Source organism: Crocuta crocuta, unplaced genomic scaffold (genome assembly GCF_008692635.1).
Source record: "Crocuta crocuta isolate KB4526 unplaced genomic scaffold, BGI_CrCroc_1.0 scaffold127, whole genome shotgun sequence".
In the NCBI taxonomy this organism is placed as follows: Eukaryota; Metazoa; Chordata; class Mammalia; order Carnivora; family Hyaenidae; genus Crocuta; species Crocuta crocuta.
The window spans coordinates 6108323-6120285 of NW_027532008.1; the positions used below are offsets into that span (position 1 = coordinate 6108323).

The 11963-nt window shown below is 51.3% G+C and overlaps 1 protein-coding gene across 1 annotated transcript in view; it reads left to right on the forward strand.

Moving 5' to 3' along the window:
- LACTBL1 (lactamase beta like 1) overlaps positions 1–209 on the forward strand; it is an 18012-nt gene extending 17803 nt beyond the window's left edge. The window contains exon 7 of the mRNA XM_077775533.1: positions 12–209. Within this exon, the coding sequence (XP_077631659.1) occupies positions 12–209 (198 nt within the window). The remainder of the gene's footprint in view (positions 1–11) is intronic.
- Positions 210–11963: the final 11754 nt, after the last annotated feature.

The window sequence follows — 11963 nt, forward strand, 5'->3', positions numbered from 1 at the left end:
GCCGCGTCTTCCAGCTGCACGTCGCCCGCGAGTTCCCGTGCGCACTGCCGCTCGGCGACGCCTGGCTCTCCCTCGAGGCCCAGCACGGGCAGCTCGTCAACTTCTACCCCTTGGACCGCCACGGACTGTCCCCTGGCTTCGACGTGCCGGGCCTGAACACCTACCGGGTGCTGCGGCTGCAGCGCAAGCCCGTATTCAAGACCCAGTGACCGCGGGCTCTGTCCGGAGCCTCTCTGGTACAGGCCTCCCGGCTTTCCCCGTCTAGATTTGGAAGGTGGAGTTGGGGAGATGTGTTAGAGAACCCCAGTAGTTGACACAGTGGGGCAGGGCCTTTGCTACTCAGAGCGTGGTCCGCGGACCACAGCTGGGCTTTGAACTGTACCTTATCCATGGGGTGGAGGAGTTAAGTACAGAAATCTAGAGTAAGCATGTAGAAACTTTCATAGCAAGTTGACAGAATCCTTTTTGGACTTGTATTTTGTCTTTGTACTAAAAATCAACCCTACCGAGTTTTAATTTATATAAAATGAAATACACACGTTATCAGGGTACAGTTCCATGACTTTGACAAGTATTTATGCCCAGTATTATCAAGATACAGAAAATTTCCATTATCCCCCAGACTTTCCTGTTCTTTTGCTGTCTCCCCTTCTCTGTACGCAGCCACTGATCTACTTTTATTACCATTGATTAGTTTTCCCTGTTCTAGAATTTCAAACAAATGGAATCATACAATGTAGCCTTTTGGGTATGTCTTCCCCCCACCCCAGCATGATGTTTTTGAGGTTCACCCATATCTTTGTGTGTATCAAAAGTTTGTTCCTTTTTATTGCTAAGTAGTGTTCCACTGTATGGGTACCATCCGTTCACCTGTTGATGGACATTTGGGTTGTTTCCAGATTTGGGCTATTATGAAAAAGCATTCCTGTATAAGTCTTTTTGTGAATACATGCTTTCATTTCTTTTGGTAAATATCTAGATAAGACATGCAGTTTTCCTAAGCACTTGTACTATTTTACATTTCCACCAGCAATATGTGACACTTCTCTTACTCCACATCTTTGTAAAAACTTAGCATTGTCAAAAAAACAAAAAACAAAAACAACTTAGCATGTCAGTCTTTCCAACTTTAGGCATGCTAGCGGTTGTGAAGTCCTATCTCACTGTGGTTTTAATTGCATTGTATTGCTTATGTTGTAAAAGTTCTTTATACGCTCTGGATACAAGTTATTTGTCAGACCTGGTATTGCAAATATTTTCCTTCAGTCTTTGGTTTGCCGTTCCAGTTTCTTAATGATGTCTTACGGTGAAGAGCAGAAGTTCTAAAATTTTCATGAATTTTATGCCTGTTGGATCTAATACAAAATTTAAGCTTGTATTTTGCATGCCCTTTAAAGAATTAAACTTTATATTTTGAGGTAATTGTAGATTCACATGCAGTTGAAAGAAATAACCAGTGTACGGTTAACCCAGTTTCCTCCAATGGAAACATCTTGCAAAACTATAGTACAATATCATAAGTGAGTTGACATTGATAGAGTCAGGATAGAGAACATTTTCATCGGCACAAGAATCCCTCTTGCCCTTTTCTAGCCATGCCCACTCGCTTATCAACGCAACCCCTTCCTGAACTCCTAGCAACTACCAATCTGGTTTCCATTTCTGTAATTTTGTCATTTCAAGACTATTATATGTATGGAGTCATACAATATGTAATTGGGGAGGATTTTTTTTCACTCAGCATAATTCTCTGGAGATTTTCAAGTGGTTGCAAGTATCAGTAGCTTTTTTTCTTTTTGTTGTAGAGTAAATACTTGCATGGTATGGGTGCCCCACAGATTATTTAACCACTCATTTGATGAAGGATGTCTGGCTTGTTTCCAATGTTAGGCTATTACGAATAAAGCTGCTATGAACGTTTGTTTACAGGTATCTGTGTGAACATAAGTTTTTATTTCTCTGGGACAAATGCCCAGGAGTGCAACTGATGCGCCGTATGGTAAGGTTTTGTTTTGTTTTGCTTTTGTTTGTTTTTTGAGAAACTAATGAACTGTTTTTCCAGAGTGGCTGTACCATTTTAAATTCCAATTGGCAATGTATAACTGATCTACACACACACACACACACACACACACACACACAGAGTTATATATGTATATAGTTACCCTGCATTTGTGCCAGCATTTGATATTGTCACTATTACTACTTTTGTAATTGTAATTTCTTAATAATGAATGACGTTGAATCCCTTTTCATGTGCTTTTTTGCCATCTGTATATCCTCTTCAGTGAAATGTGTCTTTATGTCTTTTGCCCATTTCTTGATTGGATTTTTAAGAAATTGTTGAGTTTTGAGGGTTCTTTACGTATTCTAGATACTAGTCCCTGGTTTGCAAATATGTTCTAGTCTGTAACTTGTATTAGCAGGCTTAACACTCTTAACAGGTGTATGGTAGTATCGCATTGTCTACACAGCTTCGGCCCCTGGGTCATCGCCATTGTCTCTTCTTTGTTCTTTTCTGGCTTTACGATACTTCCCTGGACAAACCTTGGACTCCCTAAGTTGTATCTCTACCTCTAGCTACTCCACTGACTCCAAACTCCTGTCCAACTGCCTACTTGATGTTTAGTAGGCATCTCTGCCTTATGTCCAAAAGGGAACTGTCAGTCTCACTCCAGAACAGTGCCTCCTGTAGTCTGCCCATCTCAATTAGTGGCAGCTCTGTCTGTGCTGTTGCACAGGCCAGACTCCTGGATCCCTGCTTTCTCTCTCACTCATTCCATCCGCAAGTCATGCTGCCTTCACCTTCACACTGAGGCTGTAATCCAATCCCTTCTCACCACCTCTGCTCTTCTGGCCATTTCCAAGCCATCATCCTCTCCCTCCAGGGTTATTATAGTGATTTCCTGTCTCCCCACTTCCACCCTTACCCCCTGTGATGGTTAGCTTTCTGTGTCAATGTGATGAGGCTAAAATACTTGGTTATTCAAACGCTCATAGGTGTTTCTATGCAGGTATTTTGTAGATGTGGTTAACATCCACATCAGTGAACTTTAAGTAAAGGAGATTACCATTGATAACGTGGGTGGGCCTCATCCAATCAGTGAAAGGCCATAAAAGCAAAACTGCAGTTCCTAAGGAAGAAGGGATCTGCCTCTGAATGCAGCAGCGGCTCCTGCTGGAGAGTTTCTAGTCTTTCAGCCTCCCTGCAGCCTCTGGATTTGCCCGGCACATCATGTAAGCCAATTCCCTGAAATAAATCTCTTAATATATCTCCTAGCGGTTCTGCTTCTCTGGAGAGCCCTGACTGATACACTCCCAGCCATCAGTCTACAGAACACCCAGAGTGATCCTTCTATAAGTTACATCATGGCAGTCGCGTTCTCAAACACTCCCAGGGCCTTCGTCTCATTCAAAGAAAAGCCGAAGTCTTTATCACGGCCTACAGAGGACCCCAGTTCTTCCCACTCTGCTCTTGTTCTCTCTGCCTCAGTCACCCTGGCCTCCTCGCTGCTCCTCGAACATGCCAGGTGTCCTTTGGCCTTTGCTCCCGCTGTCCTGCCTGCACGGTTCCTTCCCCAGCGAGCCGCTCACTGCGCCCTTCCCTCCGATGCTTACTTGCCTGCCACCTCAGTGAGCCCTTCCCTGACCACCCATTCTTGCAAATTGGTGTTTTTTTTTAAACCTATGTCTACCTGTGTAACTGCCACCGAGAATGAATGAATCAAAAGACAGCCTCCTCGAGCCCATTCCCTTGGACTTCCACCCCATCATGTTCCTGGCCCGACTTCAGCCGCAGGCCTGTTCTCCCTCTAATCCCCAGAGCATCACCCAAGCGCTGGTTCTCCAAGTCAGCTCCCAGGAACACTAGCTCTATGAAATGCTCTTGCCACAATGGGAAATGCTGCAAATGAGAACACCTTTTTAGATGAGCCCTTTACACATATTTAAGGCTCTGCAATATCCTGAAGTAAATCTGGTCAACTCGCCCAAGTCCAGGGTTTGCCTAATGTATTTGACCATGACCCCTCTCTGAATCCCCGCTGGCCTTTTTTTTTTTTTTAAAAGCAGAACTTCAACTGACATTTATGTGACAAATGTTTATGGAGAGTCTCCTGTGGGTCAGGCATCGTCCTGCAGAGTGTAGGACAGGCATGGACCCTGCTTCCTGCCCAGCAAGATCCTAACAGCTGACATTTGTGAGTGCTCAGGACTTCCCAGGCTCCACCCCATATAATCCTCACTACACTCTAGGTATTTGGTTTTATTGCCCCATTTTACAGACATGAAAATGAGGCTTGGACAGTTATACGACCTCCCCAAGGACGCACAGCTAACAAATGGCAGAGTTGTGATTCCAGGGCTGGGATCCCTGACGGCAGACCTCAAAAATCTTAAACACGAGCGAGTGTTCTTAGTATTGCTTCAGTTCAACACCCTATTCCAGCCCAGGACCAATCCCCACCCCAACCCCAATTGTAGTCCTAGCCCTGGCTCCGTTCTTAGCCCTGGAAAACTAGTCATGCTTCAAAACTCTGCTAAGAACATTTAAGGGTGCCCATTTGTTCCCTGGGAACCTCAGTGGGAAAACCAACCAACCAACCAACCAACCAAGCAACCAACCATGAGTCAGAGCAATAATTTTTACAATTCACATTTATTTTGGAAAAAAAAGGTTCTGCTAAAAATACTCCTACAAAGGCATTGGAGTAACAGGATTAGGGTTGCTCATGGACACAGCTGGTGAGATTTCCTTGGTCACAGCAGTGGGGGCTGGAGGAACCGGGTCTCACCCACAGCCATTGGAACCCCAGCCGCATCACTTCCCAACACCCCAGCGCTGTCAGGAAAACCCATGCTCATGACCAAAGGGAACAGGGTTCTGTGAAACCCAGTCAGACCCCCTGGTCCCCGGCTGAGAGCTCTGGCCTGCATGGCCCAGCCTGGGGTGGGCACCTGGGATGTGGAGGGAGGAGTCCAAATGCTCACTTCCACCGCCCATGGCTCTGACAGTGGCTCCAGGAGGCCATGGTCAAAGAAAATGTGCCCTGAACAGAGTGCCCCTCCGGGGATCTGGATTTGATTGGCAAAGGGTCTGACGGGGGATGGGGCTGAGTGGGGGCCACTGGTAGCAGCATAGCATAGTGTTTTTGAGGGCAGATCCTGGGGTCAGAGACCACTGGCTGGCTCTGTGGCCTGGAAAAGCCACCGTACATGTCTCTGAGTTTCCTAGTCTGTGGAATGGGGATTCTAATTGTTCCTGTCTCACAGAGCTGTGTGAGGGTTAAGTGAGACAATGTGTATAAAAAGTTAAGCGCGTCTCCTGGCACATCGTTGGCACTCAAGAAATAGCAGCTATGATTAGGATTTCGGGCTGGGCAGGATCAACCAGCAATTACTCTTCTCTGGAGTCCAAAGAGGCTGGTTGTCAGGGAGTGTCCCAGTGCCAGGCCTGCCCTGGGCTGGCCTCCGGGGCTCAGCTTTGTTCCCCTTGATCACCAGAATCCCTGTCCATGGAAGGGAGGGCAGCCAGACCGCGAGTTCTAACCAATCCAGAGGCACCTCCTTGGCCTTCTAGATTCCATAGGCAGTGGCCTCACTGGAAAGGGTGAAGGGTCCTTGGAATCAGGCAGGGGCTGTGCGGCCATGGACACTGCATCCCAAGTGTCAGTGGGAAGGCACCTGGTTCTGGGGTTTGTAGGAAGACCCTAGGGTGGCCCAGTGTTAGGACTTTGGCTCTGGACAGTAAGATGGTGTGCTTGGGCAGTTTCCTAAGCAAATCCCTTGCCTTGGACCTTCCTCTCTGCAGGTAGGAGGCTGTTCCACCCCAAATAAATCCCCTCCCAGATGGAGCTATTGGGGCCCCTACTTGGCTGCTGAGCTAGGCGCCAGCTAGTAGGCACTGTGGCCTGCGTGAGGGCTCTGCTCAGCTGGGGCACTACCCCACTGGCCACTGGCAAGGCCAGGTATGGGCAATGTTGCCACTTGCCCAGGAGAGAAAGTCAGCATCATACTCAAAAGGAGGGTCCTGGGCCCTTGCTAGGGTCCATCTCTGACTCAAAGAATGGAGCTGTTGCTAGTATTTGATTTCAGCTGCTTTTCTCCCCATGTCTCTCTCTGTGCTCTTGTCACTGCAAGGGCCCTCAGGTTTAGGGACCAATGAGGAACAATGGGACTTGAAATTTTAAGAACTATCAGTATAGAACCATAGGGTGATGGAATCTTAAAAGCCTGAAATCCGTTTGTTGGAATCTTAGAATCACGGGGCTTGCAATCTTAGAATCTTGGAATCTTTCATCTGCAGAATGTTAGACTAGACACTTACAGTCTCAGCGGGGCTCCCAGAGTGCATGTGGTCCTGGCTCTGACCTCCTCCCTCTCCTGTTCCCCTCCTCCAGCAGGGGCTGTTACACCCCAAGTAGAGACAGGGTCCTTTACTCCCTCTTCTCCCTCCAGGGAAAGCCATGTCTTAGTCCGGTAGTAGAGGCTGATGGGAGCGGCATATATGATGCTCCAGGCCCCACTAGAAGACCCACCCTGACTTCGCCTGGCCCACCTGGCCAGGTGTTGAGTGAGCAGGCCTGGGTTGTGGCCTTGGGATCTGTGGGGTCTCCATAGGGTGGCTGCCTGGGCCCCTCTGAAGTATTAAGTTCCTGTTTCTTCTTGCTATATCAGCTTTCCCGAGGCAGGCTTCATGCTGTGAAGCTAAACTCAGACAGACTCTGGGTCTGGGGGTCTTTCTAAGTTTCCTGAATGCTTAGCTCAGCCTGAACACATTCCTGAGGGTCAGCCCAGCCCCCACTTCATGGGTCCTAATCCATGTCTGAGTTTGGGCATCTTATCTGATGATGTCTTGCTTTTTCCAAATCCCTGTCTACACCAGACTCTCCTTCCCTGCAGACATCAGGCCCAGGTCGTTGTGGGGGAAGTGAAGACATTTCACTGTCTGGAGGAATGTCCTAGAGGAATTTATAAAAAATAGAGGCTCCTGGGCCTGGCCTCAGGGATTCTGACTTAAGGGGTCGTGGTACTGCCCAGGAATCTGCAAGATGAACGGCCCAGAAGATTCTAACACAGGTGGGTGATGGTAAAATTTTGAAAAATCCTTTGAGGCAGGAAGGAGGGAACACTAAAGGCAGATGGCTTGGTTGGAATGGTCTGGGAATCACCTCTGGGAACCCGTTTCCTCACCAGTAGAGAGGGCAAGATAACACCAGTAAGAGCCCCCCACAGTGTACCAGCAATTAGTACAATGCCCGTGGCATCAACCTCCTGAGGTGCATCTCCAAGGGCAACATCCCTGAGCCTTCCTGTGTCACAGAACAAAGGTCTTTGGTTCCCCTGAAGGGGAAACTGGCCAGCTTCAAGGTCATTCTTCATGCCAAGTTTTATGGCAGGAGCCATTTCATGGGAGGCGGGGTCAAGGCCAGCAAGTGGTCTAGACATGTGCAATGTGGCTCCCTAACTTCCTTCCGGGTTTCCCCAGCACAACACACTACTGAAAATGGCAGGACCCCAGACGGACCCTCCCAACACATCTGGGTAATGCCAGCAGGGCCAGGCCTCCCGGGGCAGAGACAGGTTCCCCGAGCAATGGGCGAGCCGTCCACCAAAGCCCGAGCCCCTGTTCACCCCTGCACTCCGCTCTGTGCCCCCGGGGCACCGCCGTGACCGCTGGCCTGCCTTCCCACGCCACCACTGCCGGCCGCACCCGCTCAACTCCGGCCACGAGGGACAGCTCCCTCAGGGCCCAGCAGCTCTCGCGAGGCTTGGCGGAAACAGGGTGAGGGTCAACCGAATGCAGCTGCATGAGGAATCAGGTAGCACACAACCAACCCTGCTGTTCCAAGCAGCTGAAATGACTCTTTGGATTATCTGCCTCAGTGAGTGAGGATGGAAAATGAAGCGGCAGGGCTTGGATTCTCCTGGAATAAATGAGGGCTTTTCCAGGGGGCTCTTCCTCCAGGAGGAGAGGGGGGAGCTATGAGGCATCCTGCCCCCATCCAATGGCTGGGCTGACTCTTCCTCCTAGAACCGAATGCTCCTTCTGCTGCTCTTCTGCTCAGGAACCTGCTATGGCTGGACTGGGCATCACGTTCAAGCTACCTCACCCTCCTCTTACATCAACCCCCACCTCCCACCACTCCTCTGTCATCCAGACACGACTCTCATGGCTGGACAATTCTGGCCTCTGCATCTCCGATTACACTGTATCTCTCCCACCTGGAATGACTTTTCTCTCAACTTCTGTCATTTTCAAGACAGCCTCCTCCATGAAGGCCTCCCTGCAAGCCCAGCCCATTTGAGCTTTCTCTTCTCTTACCAACCAGCATCAGACACTGACTGCGTGCTTCATGTCATCTGAGTGCGGTGGAGTGGGCATTGGGAGCAGATGAACACAGTCCTGCTCTGCCCCTTCCTGGCTGTGTAATCCTGAGCAAGCTACTTCCCCTCTCTGAGCCTCAGTTTCCTCCCTACCTATGGGAGGAAATAGTCCCTCCTCACAGGGCTGTGGTGTATAAGGTGTTTGGCATGCCTGGCTCACCCCGTCCAATCTTCTCATTGTACAGATTGGGAGACTGAGGTTCAGTGTGGGCAAATGACTCATCCAGATTCATGTCTCAGGTTAGCCACAGGAGCAAGGCTGCCACTCTGGGCCCTGGATGTATTTTCCCTAGCATCATGGGGCATCCTGTCCTTTGAATGCATTTATACTATTTTCTCTGGCAATAGTCTTCCAGCCTTTAGTACCGTCTTGGAATCACGGGAGCCCAGGAGAAAGCCAGGAGTGCCCGAGGGCCTAGCACTGGGGTGCTGCGCAGTGGTCTGGATCCTGGGTCCTTCCTGTGCTTCAGCCACAGGCAGAGGAAGGCCAGGCTGGGCATGGGCAGCAGCTCCCTCCCTCGGCTTCTGGGATGAGCCCGATTTGAGAGGGTGCTAGGCTAGCGACTGCACACAAGGGGGTAGCAGAGAGCTCCCTGAGAGGTGGCAGCATCGGGACCAACCAGAAATGATGGGGGAAAAGTCCAGCTGATGCCATCTGAGGGGGAGGTACCACTGGTTCGTAAACAGCACCGCTCCAGTCCCTTAAGTGTCCCCGACTGCTCTCACCACCCCAGCCCCTACTCTGAGGCCTTTCGGTCTAGCCAGAAGGCCAGCATCTATCCTGATTGATCTGCCCACATCTGACCAGTTGATAGAAAGTTTGAATTTCATCTCCCAGGAAGAGGTCTGCTGATCAACAATAACCCATTCTGGGGGCTTCTGGGGCAGTCAGAGTGGAGTAGGAGTAAAGGCCTGGCCCTACACAAGTCTGCTTGTCACACCCTCTGAGAGCAGCTGGTCCCCATTTCCATGGTGCCCTGGCCCGTGTTTACAAGGCAGCTTTCTCTCCTCCAGTACCAACTGTGTGCAGAGCAGCCGGAAAGTCCTCTGCCACTGCCGGGCAGGTGGGGGCTGGCACTTGGGGAGGTTGAGCCAGGAAGGGATTAGTAACCAGGCAGCAGGAGGCTCAGAGCCGTGTGCCCAGGCGAGTGGGTAGCATCAGCGGAAGGCGCCTGGCAGCATGGCCGGCTGCTCCCCGCCGAGAAGCAAGCAAGAGGTGGTGGGGAGAGAGGGCTGCCCCAGCAGCAGGGAGAGGTGGGCATCCGCCCGCACCCAACACAGTCACAGTGATATCTGTTACCCTGAAGTGGGGACACAGAGGGTGTGGGTAGCATCCTCACTCTGAGAAGCAGGCACGTGGGGGCCCGGGCCCACTGAGGACTCGGCCCTCAAGGGTGGATGGGCAAATGAGCTGGCGAGCAGGCACCAGCCTAGCAGCTTAGAACAGGAAGCCATCTGACAGGAAGCACCGCGTGCCAGCCCCCTGTGGGGCCCCAGAGTAGTTGGGGGTGGGCTGGGGAGATGGAGTTAATCTGAAGAGCATCAGGGCAGCTCCCTCCAGAAGGTGACTTTGTGTGCTAGGACAGCTGCGACCCGTGCTGGGCAGCTTTGGGGCACAAAGGGCGGCTGGCTGGGCCAAGGCTGGCCAGTTTGCGGGCAGCCAGCCAGTGCCTTCCCTGTGGCTCACTTTGCTGTTCCCCCCAGGGGCCCATGCTCCCCTCTTAATCCCTTCCTTCCCTTTGCATCTTGGGCTCTGGAGAACAGGTGAGTGACAGACGACAGGCTGGTCCGGGCTGCCCCATGGGCCACCTGCGGCTGGGATCCTACCCACTGGTCAGTCTCCCATGGAGAAAGAAAGGGGAAGGTCCTGAGGTGTGGTCTCTCTGCCTCTCCCTCCCCAGCAAGACTTGATATCCAAGCACATCCGCCTCTCTGCCTCCTCCTTCTACAAAAAGATTTCTGATTACATGTAAGTGGGAGCCCATTTGCACAGAGATTAGCGTTGACCAGGATAAGATGATCTTACCTGTGGCTTTGACTGGGGGTCCATGGGTACTCCAGGGCCCTCACACTACCACTATCACAGCTTACCTAACGCCCAGACCCCCTTCCTCTGGCCCAGGAGAGCCGAGTGCACCCCTGTCAACTTCCTGCTCTTGATGCCTCAGGAAGCAGCTCACCTGGATTTGCAGGGTATTGAAGGCTGAATTCCGAGACACTTGCAACTTGCTTCTTCTGTTGCCTATGCCTTTGACAAGCCAGAACCAGAAAGGCCACATGGACCTTTGGTGTCCTCCATGTGTTTTCTCAGCCCTGGGCCTTCTAGAACCCCGGGGAAGGAAGCATCCCTTCGAAGAGCATCATGGGTCACTTGACATGCCCCAGGGTGCCAGAGTCTCTCTTGGAACTTACAGAGAACAGGGGTCATTTCATAACTAAAGTGTTTATTTCCATTCAGTTCACTAACCGATTGTTCTGCTCAGGTGCCTGCATTTGCTCACAGGAGGGAGTTTGTGGCCCGACCCCGTGGCTCATGGTTTTCCCATGGCCAAGACCTTCAGACCTGGGTGAAGGTCTGGGGTGGGGGGTGGGGGGCAATGGGGTGGNAGGGTGACACTCTGGAGGGCTGGGATATCACAGTGAATGATCCGGGGCCCAGATTAGGCTCCCAGAGGCGGAACTGGGTTCTGGCCATCTGAGGGCACTCAGGAACCTGGAAGGGGCCTATTTGCCTGGCAAGTACTGGACAGACTGGGGCAGAAGGCGGGCGGAGAAGTGGGCAAAGTCGTGCGGTGCTGCAGCCTTAGGCTCACTTCTTTCTCAATCTGGTGCTTTCAAAAACAGTCCTGGGTGGGGTGCTCCTCCACCTTGGCCCCTCATCCTCCCACATCTCACTCGGTCTCTGAATGGCCCAGATGGCCCCGTGGCAGTTGGCTTTGGTGAGGCCTGGCAGCAGGGGGGACCTCTCTGCAGGGGGAGGAGGGAAGAGTGTCAATGAAAACCATATAAAAAATCCAGAAATGTGCATATAAAATCTCGCCCTTGGTGTATTGCCTAAGTCAGTAAGCAGAAAGCACCTTCTTCTTGGAGAAGGATCAAGTCCTCAAAAGGTAGGAAATGTCAAAGTGTCACTTCATTGTCATTAAAAAAAAACCCGACAAACAAACCCCCCAAACCAAATCCACCCCTGACCAAAATACCCCCGAGTCCACGAATTGTTGTAAACAAACCCAAATGCAGAAGCAATCCTTCTCAGTGGCAGTCGTAGCTGATGGCAGTCACCGCAGCATTGGGCCTGCAGGCGGGGGCTGCCGGCCCCGTGCGGGACATGGACATGGGCGTGGAGCCGTAGTCGGGGCGGGGGGGACGGGTCATCCTCAGGAAGGTTGACCTTGCCGGCGTCCCCACGGTCTCCCCGACTGAGGAAGACAAAAGCCCCCTTTCAGCCCCATGAGCCGACAGGAGAAACAAGTCTTTTTCATTGGAGTTTCTAAAATATTCTCCAAAGACAGAAAAATTCTTCTGTTTGCCCCGCGGCGGCGGGAATGGAGTTTCCCCGAGTGGCTCCCACAGCAGGT